This window comes from Lytechinus variegatus, chromosome 1, assembly GCF_018143015.1.
Source record: "Lytechinus variegatus isolate NC3 chromosome 1, Lvar_3.0, whole genome shotgun sequence".
Taxonomy (NCBI): Eukaryota; Metazoa; Echinodermata; class Echinoidea; order Temnopleuroida; family Toxopneustidae; genus Lytechinus; species Lytechinus variegatus.
Window position 1 is genome coordinate 28,966,122 of NC_054740.1, and position 17,206 is coordinate 28,983,327.

Genomic DNA, 17,206 nt, shown 5'->3' on the forward strand with positions numbered 1-17,206 from the left:
AATTAGAAAATAAAAATTAAATAGTTTTGTAAGCAATTCATAAAAAAAATATTATTTTTTAAACATATCAAAATTGGTTGTGAAATGGGAAAGTTTTGAAAGTGTGAAAAGTCTAAATTCGCTTTCTATAATGAGCTCCAAATTGTCAATGCTGTTTCAAAATGGAAAATGAAGTGAAAAATTACGGTACAAATCTTGTAAACACAATTTTAATTTCTTACCATTATAAAGATGTTGCTTGTTTGGGATTTCAACATATTTTTAGTCAAGGAGACAAATTGCACTTTGAAAGATCATAGAGAAAATATTAATATTTTGAAACAAAATATATGCAGCATGCTTCAAAACGACTGCTAATCCATCAATTCAAAGAAAAGTCACCATACAAACTTGACATCTTAAACTTTCAGAGCTTTATCTTCTTGTTTCACATGTCAATGGAAGATTTTTCTAAACTAATTTTAGCTTATTTTCCCCCACTGGAATAGAATTTCCCCCCTCTTTTTTTTTAACTTTTATATTGTGCCATTTAAAATAATACCTGTATGATTTCTACATCAATCCCAGCAAGATGAAGAAGAGGGGCAGCATTCTTCTGAAAGAGCTTCTTGGCTTTCCTGAAAGCAAACAAAATAGAACCTCTTATGCAGCAGCAATTTATTTTCCTTGAGTAAGACACCAATCTATCTATTACAACCAACTCACAAGGGGAAATCAGTTTCTGAAATGAACGAAATTCTATAAAGCTTCAGGGCCCCGTCTAAAGCCCCTTTCACAATTGACGTACGACCTGTTTACGACCGCCTGCAATAGTTTTTTCTTGTCGTTGCACGATCGATCTCTTGGCATCTTGCGAGCACTCACAGTCGTTGTAGAGGATCGCACGAACCCGAGGTAGTCAGAGGTGATCGTGACTGGTCGCATCTGAACTTTGAACATGTTCAAAATCCAAAGGCGATTAAATACGACTGATTCACTCGCAGCAGGTCGTATCATCGGTCGGGCGATAATCGTGTGTTGTTCAACGTTGTACGACTTGGTGCGAGAGGTGGCACAATCAGTATAGTCGCATTTAGTCGACTGGAGGTCGTACAACACTTGAACATGTGGTAGTGACCTACAGAGACCAGTCTTGCATCTGGGTGCGATTATATAAGACTGTTGCAAGACCGATCGAAATTACGGCTTGCAACATTCCACTACCGTTGAATTCGCATGTATGCGACCGTTCAGCCCCTTTCACAATTGACTTCCGACCAGTTTACGACCGCCTGCAACAGTTTTTTCTTGTTGTTGCACGATCGATCTCTTGGTGTCTTGCGAGAACTCGCAGTCGTTGTAGACGGTCGCACGAACTCGAGGTGGTCGTGACTGGTCACAACTGAACTTTGAACATGTTCAAAATCCGAACGCGATCAAATACGATCGATTCACTCGTATCAGGCCGTACCCGGGGTCGTACCATCGGTCGGGCGATCATCGTGCGAGTGTTGTTCAACGTTGTACGACTTGGTGCGAGAGGTGGCACGACTAAGTAGTCGCATTTACTCGACTGGAGGTCGCACAACACTTGCACATGTGCTAGCGACCTACATGTACAGAGACCTGTCTTGCGACTGGGTGCAATTATACATGGGCCATAAGACTGTTGCAAGAAGATCGCAACAGCTTACAACATTGCACTACCGTTTCATTCGCATTTATGCGACCGTTCCACTCGCAATCCCTCGTGCAACACTCGCATGTGATCGCACGAGCACAAAAAGAGCACATGCGACTTACTCGTGCAACAGGGTTTACTAGTTGTTTTAGTTGTACGACAGCTGTTGCAACTGTGAAAGCCTCTGTGCGATCTTATGAGATAACTAGCGATTGATGTCTGTTGCAGCCTGTCGCACGATCAAAAGGTCGCAAATGGTCGTACGTCAATTGTGAAAGGGGCTTGACAGAGAGTCATGATTGATTTGATCAACCTTAGGTATATGGAAATCCATCAATGTCACTATTTTTTCTTTGAGAAATTTGCACAATGTCCTTTGAAAACAAAGAGAAGCATACTGAAATATCAAGAAAACAGTGAATGTATGAATATACATCATATCTAGACAATATTTTGAAAACTCTGTAATTTAGATGACGTTGCTGGCCCTCCATAGTTGTGGTTGCTTGGATCAATCCTAACTCTATGTACAAGTTGGGGTCCAGTTGTCTCACTGACAGATAGCTATAGGATAGAGTCAATTAAATAGCTCTATGAGTGTTGCATCAGAAATATTAGAAGGCAAATGTATTCAAGTTGTAAAGCACCACTGATTATACTAAAATGGTTGTGGTATTGTGGATAACCCATACACTGTACAATCACACCTTTGCATGTTTGGCTTGCTTGTTACTGTGACAAATGCAGAAAAGTGCAATAGAGCAACCAGCATATAGGCCTTCAAAAGTGAGATACTTGTTAGTTTCAAAACTGTTCAACCTGTCACACTGGTGGGCAACATAAAACAACATCTCTCTGAAAATCACAAAACTGCATTTTACACACAACTTGCAGTGGTAAAAGCTGTTACAATTGCCCTTTACGAGTCAAGATTGAAGATCATTCAGCTGCTTTACATACCAGTGACTCACATGCTAAATATACAGTGTGACTGCTAGCACTTTAACCATTACTAGGTAGAGCAGCAGGCACAGAGAACAGCAACACACTGCTGCAGTATACCTAAGATGTGAGTGACCCTGCTAATACTTTTAAATAGATCGTAATGTACCAGGTAGTCTAGCCATTGCATTAATTTCCTCATTTTAGATGACCATGCCATCTATCTTTCTTATACAGAAGTATTTTTTTTACAAAAATGAAGGGCCTTTAATAGATATTTAGTATATTAAAAAGAATTGAACTGTGATTTGACAATAATACAGACCACTATCTTGGCAACATGTGCCACCAAGTATGGGTATATATCAGAAAAATAATCGAAACAAAATGACCTAGCGAACAGTGAAAAACAAACCCAATGAGAGCTGGTTGAACCATCTCACAATCCTTAGATAAATACAAGTACATGTATTTATAAGGTGACCATATAAGAAATAATATTTACCCTTTTCTAGCAGCTGGATTTAGGAAGACAGTTGCTTTGACAGGTTTGCTAAAAGTCTTTTCATGTTGCTGTCCATACACCTATAATTGGAGAACATCAAGATATCATGTGATTAATGTCAACGCGAAATACCACTGAAGAAAATAATGATACCCCAATGACAACCAGTGAGAATGTACATAGCATTTTAGCTCAGTTTATTGCCATCTGTGTTTTTGTGGCAATGCAGCGAGTACCCAACCCATCACAAGAAAAAAAAACGTTCTGTGACCAATCTGTGTCAGTCTCATGACCGAGACCAATTTGTATCAGTCTCATGAGCATTTGTTGAAAACTAAGGAAATGGTTTTCAAATGTAAGATATGTACTGTAACAGACAAACCAACTGACTGACAGACCGCTCAAACCCCTAAAGTCATACACTGACTTACATGTACCCCTATGTGAATTTGAAATTCATGAAGTTATTTTGTCAATTTACATAGCCGACGAACAAAGCTTACCGCATCTCCTCAAAATGTCCAAAATAACAGTTCTTTTCAGAGCTACTGTCAGTAAGATAAACAGGCAATCCTTTTAAGGACCAACCTACATGGTGTTATCGAAAAACTCTCCACTCAGTCTTACCACCAATCCCATGCAAACCTTTAAAGCTCACAATACATTTTCTTATGGTTAAAAGTACACTAGTTGATTCGTTCTGACATTAATTATAAATGTTGCAACTGAATGTGAACAATAATAATAGACCATAATATTCATGCATAGCTACCTGTGCTTGTTTGCAGTACTCTGTTCTCAAAAGATTTGCCCTAAAGATTGAATAAAAACAAACAAACAGAATGATAAAGGCAACAAAGAGGAATAACTCACATTATTATTTGCATACATAGGTTTTTAGAGACGCAGATATTTTTTGACGTCTTGCGAGGTTGTTTTAAAGAGACAAAATATTAAAACTGATTTTTAACGTGCATGCCTATAAAAACCATCCAATATTGAAAATATTAGACAAAATTAACAGTTTGCCCGGCCCCCCCCCCCCCAGCTTATCATTGGTTAATAAACTAGAGATGCTCAGCAGGTCGTGCAGCCGAGCACATGTATCCCCCGAACTTACTGCATCATCCGTCATTGCGATAAATAAAGCTCACACAGAAATTTGACAAATACAATTGTCATGGCGACAATAACCCTGCCCACATTTTGCCTGTGGGTACCAAGTTTGATGAAAATAATATGATGTAACCTATAGTATTGTCCAGTATTACCTGTTGAGGAAAACAGTAATCTGGATATATTTTGTAAACCTAACCGTAAACCCTAAGACCCCCAACCAAAAATGACAGGCATCTTCGCTTCACCTTTGTCACTCTTATGTCAGTTTCATGAATGAGATCCATAAACTTTCAATTACGATGGTAATTCAACAGATACCCCCCCACCTGGCCAAAATTAATTGACCTTTGACCTTGGTCTTAATAATAATAATAATAGTGTATATTTGTAGAGCGCACACACTGTCAGTAGTTGCTCATGGCGCTAGCTGAGCAACAGTTCTTTTTTACGATGGAAAAATGAGATTTTATAGAAATTAAATGAAAAAAAATTTGCAACTTTACAGAAATTAGTAATTTTGGTCACAAAAGTGATATTTTAATGATTTTTTAAAGTGTGTCCTTCCGGTATGTACAGCATTTGCATACCATAGTCCTACCTTTAGATTCACCACAGGCAGGGTGGTAGCAGTGAACAAGTAGTCCTACCCACCCATGGGTTCATAGCATCTCGCGTGCGAAGGAATATCAGTCATATACACGCGACACACACGACACTTCCAAAATACACTTAACTTTTGCCCACATAAAATATCAAGCATAGTCCCGTATTTGACATTCTGCTATGACACTTACCGAATCATTTAGATCCTTCCGTGACTTCTTGAAGTTTCTTTTAAAAAATATGTATATTTTCTTGATCTTTTGTGAAGATTTCACGGAGATAAAAATTAGTCTGCGTGGATATCAATTTTCACCTAAAGAGGGCGCGCGATTTATATTCATATCAAAGACACGACAAGGGAAAGACTAGGAACCTACACTATTTTACATGCAAATCGACGCAAGGCATTACGCGAAGTCCGTAAAGTGTCCAATCTTTCATTGTAAAGACTTTCGTATACCGTATTATTGACGTTCGTTAAAGCTTGTACTGCTGGTGTCGTTCCAGGCACGTGTATTTTTTTCAATTTGTTTTTATTAGTCATCATTTTAAATTAATTGCAAAAAAGTGTCATCATCGCCGATAGTAATCTTCAATTATGTTTTTGAAGGTATTTCATTTATTGGTGCCAATAATTAGTAAATTAATCATAAGAATTCAAAGAATTTAGACACTGTTATAAGTTTACCGAGGAGCTGAATCAAGGTTGTGAAATTTATTAGCGCCACCAAAGGGCTTCCTAGTATTCCAGTCGAAGAGACAAACGAAGTCACTTGCTAGGCCGAGGTAAGCGAAATTTGCTTTTTGTAATGAAATTATTTCCAAATAATATGGGGTTTTTTTTTGGTATGTAATGCTACTTACCGGAAGGAGCCCCAGTGTGAAGCGAGAAGGCAAATATTCCTTCAGCAATGAAGTGAGGTTTACTTTGAAATCCAGGGTCAAACACGGTCCCTTGTACGAGGTTATACTCGTACTTAGTGTGAGTGGGTCCTACCTGTGGAGTCCCCACAGCCACAGGCAGGATGGTTGAGGTGAACAAGTGCATGCATGTACCAGTAGTAGTTGGGCGCAAATAAAAAAAATGAAATAGGTGATTTAGGTCCAGACCAAAAGCTTCAGTCTCTGTATTTTGGTTGTTCCGCTGAACTGCGTTGGCTCACTCACCAATGCATAGACTGAAGAGCGTGGAGGCCCGTACGGACAGACAACGTATTAGCAGTAACGTTAGATCTAACATTTGTCGGAAACCTGATTTTCCGATCGTGTTTTGTGCATAAAATGTCACATTATGAAAAAGAAATCACATCCATATTTACGAAAAAATGTTTAAAATTCAGAAATATCGTACCTTAGACCACAGTTACCGCTAATTCCTTTCAAATGATGATCGAAACATCGTCATCTTCGATCCTTTCATTGGTCAACGTAAGTTGCCATCTTGGATGACGTCATCATCCTTACAGACGTATTTACCAGTCACTACATATCGCGATTTGTGCCGCTGCTTTGCGCTTGTACATGTAGATGTGCGTGCGTTCGGAACTTGCCGCTCGCATTGATTGGCCAAGATATCGAAAATTTAATCGAAAAGCCTTGATAAAAGCACAACTCGTTGACGGCTGCCATATTTTCCTCTCCGGCAGAAAATAAAAAAAATAAGGAATAACCCCGGGAATAACTCATCGGTAACGTATATTTTCGATATCTTATAGAATCAATAGAGAGATTAGAGTCTTACGAAAATAGTGGGCCTTTATTCAAGATAATATAATGTCATCTAAAATCTAAAAGAAATAAAACATGGCCACCATAGGCCCTTGTATACTCTATTATGAAAAAGGAAAACTAATTGTCACAAAAATATTCACTAAACTGCAAAAAAATTGCGATGTACGAACAAAGTAATATATGCAAATCATCATTACTAACGAGTTATATCATTTATTATGTCATATATGGGAACATTTCTGCATTTTGATATATAAAATGGCCACCACTGGCCCAAACAGTATTGCGTACGATGGCAATGGGGGCCAAAAAATTCACAAGAGTCAAGGCTCGACATTGGCGCTGGCCCGGTGGCCCGGGGCCACCAAAAATTAATCTCTGGCAACCATTATTGAAAAAATGTTAAGTTTTGGTGGCCCGAATCGGGCAACCAATAATTTTCAAAGTAGCGCAATTTTTCTCCCGATTTTGCATGCATTTATCAACTTTCTACAGTTCAAATTGCAAGTCAATTCGTCATGCCCCTTTTTTGTTAATCTACACACAAAGAGTGCATAGTCATGACAGTATGTAGGCCTACTGCTAGCATACAGTAACTATTATTCAGCCGGCCGTGCCGGCTTTGCAGCGCATGAAACCACTGCAGCTAGCTTACTGTGCGCTTGCAGACTATTCAGACTCAGGGAGCTGCGATACGAAATGTTACTGCTAAGAAATCTTCTCCAGAACTTTGAAAATCTATGTCAAAGTCACATTTTACACCAATGAAATGCCCTTCTACAGTCCATGAAACCTGAATATTTGCAAGCAATAAAAGGAGGAATTATGACCTCTCTTTTGACTCAAAAAGACCTATTTCCAAATGCATTAATACACATAAAACACATAGGTGAGTACATCACAGTCCCACATGTGCATTTGTATGTATGTTGATATTTGGTTTTTATTTCGAAGCTATGTCTCTTCTAGCCAAAAATAAATAGACAACTTCTTTCTTTCTCGTTTATAAATGACTTCTTAAACCACTCTTGAGGAAGTAAATACTTTGGGAAGGCATTGCATTGATATGAAATGTGAATTTTTTTCCACCATTTTGTCAAATATAGGGAAGGAATTTTCTCACTGTATTTTCCAGATAACTTTTGCCGTTTTCTTATTTTTTTCTTTCATGTTTTTTACAGTGATTAAACCATTTATACCCCTTCCCATTGAATATGCCTGATTAAAGAACATGTTTCTACTGAATAATAATAATATTCCGCATTTTTTGATAATTTTGTCTTATTCATTTTTCTTACATTTTCTTTTGTTTTTTTTCTCAATTTTTTTCCTTTTCTTTGTTTTTTCTTTCTTCATTTTTTCTTTTGTTTTATTTAACTTATTAATTTTTACAATTTATGTTTTCTTTTTTCAATATACTATTCTAAAAATTATTTTTGTTTATTTCCCCCTTTTACGCATTGTTCTAATTCTGCAGCATATTTTTCTGTGATTTTCTTCTGCTATAATATGCTGGAAAAGAGAAAATAAACTGGATTTGGGGCCTGCATAATCTAGGTTTAATGATCAAAAAGAAAGGAAAAATCATTGTTTTGTAAATCTGAGTTTGCTATATATGCACTATTTAATTACTTGACCATTATGAGTGTGTGTCTATACGGAGATTAAAATTCCACACATCCTGGGAACAATACAATTCTTTTATTCTCTTTCAATCAGTTCATATTTACAATGATAAAACAATTTATATATTACCACAAAATAAGCAAAGTAAAATAACAGCAAGCATGATTTACATACAAGATGTACAAAGAATAGTGGTACGTGGTAGTGACTGTAGAATATTTCAGTTTGTTTTATTCATTTTAATTAATGTTTTTCTTTATATTTTTCGGGCCACCAAAAAAAAATATTTGAAGGTTTTGGTGGCCTGAACGGGCCACCACCAAAAAAAGTTAATGTGGAGCCTTGCAAGAGTGATCAATAAAATGCATATTATTAAGATTAAACGAGTGGAATACTGACTAAAAACATAATCGTTAAAGAAATATATTATTAATATGCCATGTATGTGATGAATGCTGTATTTTGATATTCAAAATGGCTACCATAGGCCCTAAAAGATATTTGCACAATTAGAAAGAGCAAAGAAATCACAAGAGTGAGCACTAAAATGAATATATATATGTGATAAATCAATGGGATACTGTCTAAAAACATATTTTCTAACGAAATATATCATTCGGGTTTCAACATGTTCAAGTTTGTATTAAATACTGTATTTTGACTTTCAAAATGGCCGCCATACTAGGAAAATAAATATTTTGTCAAAAATTATTTTTCAAGAGTCCAATTTCATGCATTTCATTGCCAATGTGCAGACAATTTTAGGATTTCATTGGTAATTTGCATATTTTGGCGGCCATATTGGATTTTGCCAATTTGCGGAAAATGATCAAGCCGTCAAGGTTACACCGTTTTATACACGAGTGGCATCCGGGGGGGGGGGCACTCGACCAAAAAAAAGGTGGGGGTGTGCCGCGGGGCGAGGGCGAGACAAAAAACGGGGGCCTTGGAGCGGGCTTATTGTAAAAAGGAGGGTCCTCGGAACAGGCTCCGGATGACAAATGTTTGTGAAAACGGGGGTCCTTGGAACGGATCGCCAGCGTGAGTGCATATGCATCCCTATGGAACGGTCATGCGTGCATGATGCAGCTAGCGCGGCCTCCGCCAGGGAGCTCTGCGGCCGCTTTTCACCAAAATTGCAGCTCATTCAATGCGATCATCGGAGCGGTGTAACGAAAAATATGCGAAGCATTGCATTGGAGCGGATTTCTCTCTTCTTTTTTCTCGATAAGAAGAAAATCCTATGCCTTGGAGCAGCTTTCTTTGTTCTTTTTCTCAACAAGACAAAAATGCTATGCCTTGGAACGGAAATTTGAGTGTAAAAATGGGGGTCCCCTCCACGGCACATACCGACTATGCATTATACTGAGTGCCCCCCCCCCCCCCGGTGGCATCATCCAGATTCGTAATCAGCACCCTCGAATTGACAAGAAACCATAAAAAAATTGTATATATATTATAAACAAGTGGAATGCCTCTGGCCGTCTCACTTGCATCACGCTGTTGCAATATAGCAGCAGTGCTGACTTTGAAAACCACTCTAACTCGCACAAGATGTTCAGTGATACATGGTTACTCTTATGTCCACTTTTTATGAACTAGACCAATAAACTTACAGAGATATGATGGTTATTCAACAAAAAAAACCGAACATGGCTGAAAAATCATTGACCTTACATGACCTTTGACCTTGATCATGTGACCTGAAACTTGCACAGGATGTTCAGTGATACTTGATTACCCTTGATGTCCAAGTTTCATGAATCGGATCCATAAACTTTCAAAGTTATGATGGTAATTCAACAGATACACCCAATTCGGCCAAAGTTCATTGACCTTTGACCTTGATCATGTGGCCTGAAATGCGCACAGGATGTTCAGTGATACTTGATTACTCTAATGTCCAAGTTTAACGAACTAGACCAATAAACTTTCAAAGTTATGATGGTAATTCAACAAATACCCCCAATTCGGCCAAAGTTCATTGACCCTAAATGACCTTTGATCTTAATCATGAGAACTGAAACTTGCACAAAATGTTCAGTGATGCTTGATTACTATCATGTCCAAGTTTCATGAATCAGATCCATAAACTTTCAAAGTTATGATGGGAATTCAACAGATACCCCTCAATCCGGCTAAAGTTCATTGACCCTAAATGACCTTTGACCTTGGTCATGTGACGTGAAACTCATGCAGGATGTTCAGTAGTACTTGATTAATCTTATGGCCAAGTTTCATGATCTAGGTCCATATATTTTCTAAGTTATGATGACATTCCTGGACTAGATCTATATGATTTTTACTGCTCAGACGCCTCCACTCCAAGCTACCCCGGGCGGCCAGCATGCCAGCCACTGTCATGATGACTCTACCAGTACCACTCAGCCCCGGCACTCGTCATCCCCGACCATTTGCCATACAGCAAAAGGTAGGGAATGGGACTAGTGAGTACGTGAGGCGTAGATCTACTAACAATTCTCTTTGAAAAATTAAAAGTAAGAGATTGACTTACCAGTCTTTCCACACGAACCAAACGTTGATCTTCCTTCCGTTGTTGCTTCAATGTAAGCTGCAATTGATGTTATATTGTCATTTATTTGAAGGCTCTTTGAGAAATCGTTAGAATGTATGCGGAAATTTTTCATGGTCTTCAGCAGCGCATAGACTTCTACGTAAAGGATGTAACACGCCCTCTTGTGCTCAATTAAAGAAAGCTAACAGAAGCAACCACACCACTGACATCTACAGAGCTGTATAAAACTGCTTCTCTCCACAGATACCTGTTTCCGGTCATGCCGGTGATGCTTCTATTTCGGATCTTCTTATTCTTCTTCTTTCCTTGGTTGGCAACCAGTCAGGATTGACTATTTTTGCCACAGCTTTTGTTCATTTTCAGTAGCTTATTATAAATTTTTTTTTCCATTCCTTTTTTTCCTTCTCTCTCTAATTCTTTTTTTTTCTTCCTTTTCTTTTCTGTTATTTTCTTTGTCTTTTTAGGTGGTCTGTCTTTGACAGATCACCTCTTAATTTCGTCAAAATTTATCTTTTTTTTATTAATTTATTTTTAACGATTTTTTTGTCGCCAAGATATCTCAAAATGGACTTGCTCAATTTAATTGAATTTCATGTCATTCATAGGATCTGTCATGGACACGTCAAAATAAGCTTTTCAAGGTCATCAGATCATGATGACGTCATCTAGGCGCCATTTTGTAAAATCACATTATCAATCATATCTCCATTATCAATTATCAAAAATTAACAATATTTACATCACATCAATTTCAGGTCAAGAGTCATCAGGTCATGTCATCAAAGGTCACCTGGAGGTCACGACGATCGCGTCAAAATTTCAAAATGCTCAAAATCACTTTTTGACCAAAGTAGAGTACGTTTTAGGTCATTCTAAGCATTCTAAGCATGCGTTTCCGCGCATAATGCCTTAACGCAGTACAAAAACACTGTTTTTTTACATCATTGCATTGATAATACAATTCTGAGCAATTTGATACCCAATTTAGCTCTCTATGACCAATAATAACGAAATTAACACCCGTTAAAGTTTGCAGCACGTGTGCGCGAGAGCTCTCACTATAGGCCATATGGGCAAAAACATGCCTATTGCAAATTCACTGTAGCTCTTTAAATAGTCCATTGACCACCAATTTTTTTTCATATATCGATAGAGTATGAGTTGTAGATTTGATTTCATGTCATCAATGTCCCTAAATTATATCACGACGTCATCAAAATGGCGCCTAAACTAAAAATTTCATTTTTTCAAAAATGATGTCATTAAATTTATGCAAATTTGGTTGTAACTTCTCAAATATAGATCGTTTTTCGCCAAGATTTCGATATGATGTAGTTTAGAATGTACTCTTTCTCCTCAGTTCACATGAATTTTCATTTTGAGAAATGCATCATTGCGGAAAACAGCGATGAAAAGAGGCATGTCATTTTTCCTCATTTTGCGTGTAATCTCTATGGGACATGACTTTTTCCCAAAACTAGATTCGACATTCCTCTATTTCGTGAGCCATATCTCCAATGTTTCTTGTCAGTTTTCCCTGAGCTTTTAGTATGTTGTAGCTGAGATTCTAAGCTTTCGGAAGTGCACCCTCCATTTCCCCTCACCCTCCCTCCAGATGCCGGGATTATGCCCGTATTTCGCTTGCAATATTGGAATTGTAATTCTCATAATTGCTTACGTAGTATCGTGGCTCAATGGATAACGCATTTGACTTGCTTTCTCGGGGGCGCAGGTTCGAGTCCTGGGGTGAACAAGATTTTTTCCATTTTTTTTTCTTTTTACCACCTCTTACATGATCCTTTATAATTTAATGGTATAAAAGTTAAAATTTAGCAAGATAAAACAGATTATAATTACTTTTTTCATATCACATGTATATATTGTCATACATCAAAGAGACCCTTTTCAGAGTGCTTTATCATCTCCCGTCTTTCACAAGTATTCCATCCATAATGAGCATTCCGTTGTCATCATGACGATCATATTGATCTGCATGAACATGGTAATAGTGATCATGATGGCAAGAATAAAGACAGACCACCTAATTCGTCTGCATGATGAATTAAAATCTAGTTTTTTCTTCTTTTTTTTCTTTTTCATGTTATATTTTTTCTTTTCTTTTTGTCTGCTCTTTTCTTTTTTTGTCTTTCTTTTCTTTTTTTTTCTTCTGTTTTCTTTGCTTTTCTTCTTATATTTCTTCTTTTTTCTCTTTTTTAAAATTTTTTTTGCTTTTTCTTTGAGATCCAGCAATAGTAGTCTCTTTCTCCCCTGACACACGATATTTTTTTAATTATAGTTATTGTAGCGCCATCAGCTTAGTTTATTCTATAATTAACTGAACATGTATCTTGGCGTACATGTATATGGTGAAAGGAAATATGATGCCCTTTTTTTTGGGGGGGGGTTATTGCTTCTTCTCTTGACCCCTCTCTTTTTGTTGAGTACTATCATTGTAAGGGTCATTTGGGTTTTTCTATTATTTTTCCATATTGTTGTTGGTGTTGTTGAATATTAATTTTCATCAATGTACTAGCCCCCAGTTTACCGCCCTGGAATTAATATGGGTGAAGGGTTTATATGAAATATGAAAAGAATGAAGGGGCAAAGAGCTCAAGAACATAATTACGTTTCATGTCGTTTTTATTGAGTTTCTTTTATTTATCCCCTTGAAAGCCATAGAACAGATTTGTTTTGCATTCATATTACGGGATAATTTGTAAGAAAAAAAAATCATTTGATTGTAATTTTTTTTTTCATTTAGCTGAAGCAATTTTTTTTTCTGTTTTTATTATAGCAAATTATATTTTGGATTTGAATTAAATAACATTAACTTGAAACTTCCCAGCCCTCCCCCTTTAATATTTGGATCTGCCCCTAAATACATGTAGGCCTTTGTGGTAAGATATCTTTTATTCCATTTATTTTTTAATGAAAATCCTATAGGTGTGGCTTTTAAATAAATTTGTATCGATACGAAACAAAATTGCAAATTTGTCTTGATTGAGGCTATCAAGACTTTCTTACCAATATGCATTACGAGCAAAGTTTTGTTGAAACCTCGATTGGTCAGCGGTCCAAACGGGTTGATGAGTCTCGATGGTTCGTGAGATCTTTTTTCTTTTTCGATTTGTCACTGTCGAACACCATAGACGTAATGGAGGCATCTGGATGAGGTTTACGTAGAGAAATCGGTGAGTTTTTATTCATTTTTTTATATTGTATTGATGACTTTAATCACTCATTCAATGAACAAGGTTATGATATAACCTTGTTCTCATTTACATCTCCATGTGTGGCAAGATAAGGGTGGTAATGTTTGGCTTATTTTTTTTTTATGGGACAAATGCTTGATTTTCTTACACTGTCAGTTTTCATTACAGCTATTCATCATATAACTTGGCTCTTCTGTAAATTTATTATTTTTTTTCTTAATTAAAAATAGAGATTGAAAAATGAAAATTTTCTTGCCATATTTCTTTCCACCAATAGAGGGCGTTAACAAAAATATGCCCAAAATTCAAGTTTTTGAGCGCTCTGGTGAATACAAAAATTATTCCCAAGTTATTAATGACAAGTGAAATGCCTCTGGCCGTCTCACCTGCATCACGCGGTTCAATATAGCAGCAGTGCTGACTTTGAATACTACTCTAACTCGCACAAGATGTTCAGTGATACATGGTTACTCTTATGTCCACTTTTTATGAACTAGACCAACAAACTTACAGAGATATGATGGTTATTTAACAAAAAACCCCAACATTGCCAAAGTTCATTGACCTTACATGAACTTTGACCTTGATCATGTGACCTGAAACTCGAACAGGATGTTCAGTGATACTTGATTACTCTTATGTACAAATTTCATGAATCAGATCCATAAACTTTCAAAGTTATGATGGTAATTCAACAGATACACCCGATTCGGCCAAAGTTCATTGACCTTTGACCTTGGTCATGTGACCTGAAATGCGCACAGGATGTTCAGTGATACTTGATTACTCTAATGTCCAAGTTTAATGAACTAGACCAATAAACTTTCAAAGTTATGATGGTAATTCAACAGATACTCTGATTCGGCCAAAGTTCATTGACCCTAAATGACCTTTGACCTTAATCATGAGACCTGAAACTTGCACAAAATTTTCAGTGATGCTTGATTACTATTATGTCCAAGTTTCATGAATCAGATCCATAAACTTTCAAAGTTATGATGGTAATTCAACAGATACACCCAATTCGGCCAAAGTTCATTGACCTTTGACCTTCGTCATGTGACCTGAAATGCGCACAGGATGCTTAGTGATACTTGATTACTCTAATGTCCAAGTTTAATGAACTAGACCAATAAACTTTCAAAGTTATGATGGTAATTCAACAGATACTCCGATTCGGCAAAAGTTTGGAAACAACCGGGTCTGGAAAAAAAGACTTTGGACTTACATTATAATTTTTAATTAACCGGGTCTGGAAAAAAGACTTTGCACTTTTGTGCTATATGAAGGCATTTCTATAGGATTTTAGTTCAGAAGGATTCACTAAAAATCCCTTCAAATTTATTACATTTGTGGGTAAAAAGTCATTATTACATCTGTGGGCGATCAAAAATTATTACATTCGTGGTAACATTTGTGGGTGCAAAAGGGGGAAGCTGCACATAAAATCACAATCCTATGGTCATATTTTCACGTTTATGTTTGGAAAAAGGTAGGGGCTGAAGTCCCCCCCCCCCAACTTCCGCAGCCATACCTTAAAATGCTTTATCCTTGTCACATTGCATCGGGAAACTGTCCCCATCCCCTTGTTGAACGAGCACGATTCTATGTTGAGAGGGGACGGTATCACGAGTACGATACTGTTGGAGCTATCCCCACTGCGTGCCAAACGAACTGTGTATGCCATAGCGTGGGGATTGTATCACGAGTATACTATACTGTTGAAACTGTCCCCACTGCGTACAAAGTGAACTGTGTATGCCATAGCATGGGGACTGGATCACGAGTATACTATACTGTTGAAACTGTCCCCACCGCCGTGAAAATCAAACTTGATTTCCCATTGAGTGGGGACTGTATCACGAGTATATAATAGGGAGAGAACCCTAGTGTTTATATATGGTCAGTTCCCCCATGTCTACGCGGTCTCCCAAGTCTGCGCACCCGCGTATCTGCACGATTCTAGTGAAAGAAGATACGCAACGAGCAGGAACTTTACACATGCAATATGCATAGACAGGTATTCTTTAAAAAATCCGACTCAAAATGGTGGAAAAATATTGAATTTAGGGCATATCATGTGACAGCCTCAAAATGCAGCCTTTGTCATCAAAATCCCCGAATTGTGTGCAAAGTGAATGAGTGCGCAGACATGGGGTAACAATTTTTTTTCAATCTGAAAATGACTGCCAGATGTTTTTTCAAGAAAATCTTACATTTTCTTTCATTTTTTAATGAGAAATTTTGTACACTTAATAATATAAGGAACATTATTAACTGAAAGATTTCGTGAAATCAGAAGAAATTCATGTTAAATCTTAACTCAAATTGCTAGGTGCGCAGACTTGGGGCCCACCATCATACAGTGTGTTTCATTTGTGTGTGTTATCACTTTGCTACAGAGCTGTGCGAGAGTTGGGGACTGTGTTCTGGAGAAAGGAAGTGATTTTCAGCGTTCTGCATTCTGGTAGGTGTGATTCTAATAATCCCCACTTTTGGATTTGGAGACTATATCACGATTATGCCGATTATGCCCATAATTGAACTGATTCGTTGCATCAAAATGTTATTCTGACGACATTAAAGTCACTTGTTCACTGCTACCACCCTACAGTGTACCTGGATCTACAGGTAATGAGGTAGGACTCAACCTCGTTCGTAGGATGAGTGGGTCCCTGGCAGCATGCAGTGCGCCGGGGGCGGAGCGGGGACTCTTCCGATCTGCTCATGAAGGCATGGCAGGTGAGCTCAGCACTAAAAGGCTTAAAGCTAGGGTAATGATGGTAGATATAACTGTCTATACTCACTTATATCGGTCTACTACAAAGTTTGCACCCCACGCTGATAGAGCTACTAAAACTGTCGATTTTTTCCAGTGATCTCGAAGAGTGCGTGCTACTTTCGTGAAGGCTGCCATCATGTCGCTCCGGCCGGCCGGCGATTTTTTTTTCCGTACTTTATTTAATGCGCAATATAATAAACTCATGTGCACATAGTACATGAAAATATGTACGAAGCCCCAAACCGGACATTTCTGATAACGAAAAAAAAAAATCACGTACGTACGTAGTATTATTACGTACGTACGTAATATTATTACGTACGTACGTGATAATTATCACGTACGTACGCAGTATTACCACGTACGTACGTACGTAGTATTCTAATTTTTATTGGTCTATGCTGGGCTCGACACTAGCGACGGTCCAAGACCGGTAAAAATCGCTGTCGGGCCAGTAGATTTTCAGAAATTGGAAGATTTACTGGTCCGA

General features: G+C 37.6%; 1 protein-coding gene across 2 annotated transcripts in view; it reads right to left on the reverse strand.

Annotated features, from left to right (window-relative positions):
- Positions 1 to 16,909, reverse strand: part of LOC121410574 (acylglycerol kinase, mitochondrial-like) — a 35,093-nt gene extending 18,184 nt beyond the window's left edge. The window contains exons 1-5 of one of the 2 annotated variants that reach the window (XM_041602760.1): positions 16,742 to 16,909; positions 13,747 to 13,886; positions 3,880 to 3,919; positions 3,108 to 3,187; positions 542 to 617 (exon numbers count right to left, since the gene is read on the reverse strand). In XM_041602760.1, coding sequence (XP_041458694.1) covers positions 542 to 617; positions 3,108 to 3,187; positions 3,880 to 3,919; positions 13,747 to 13,886 — 336 coding nt within the window. In that variant the 5' untranslated portion in view covers positions 16,742 to 16,909. The remainder of the gene's footprint in view (positions 1 to 541; positions 618 to 3,107; positions 3,188 to 3,879; positions 3,920 to 13,746; positions 13,887 to 16,741) is intronic. The other variant, XM_041602753.1, reaches the window with a different exon arrangement.
- Positions 16,910 to 17,206: the final 297 nt, after the last annotated feature.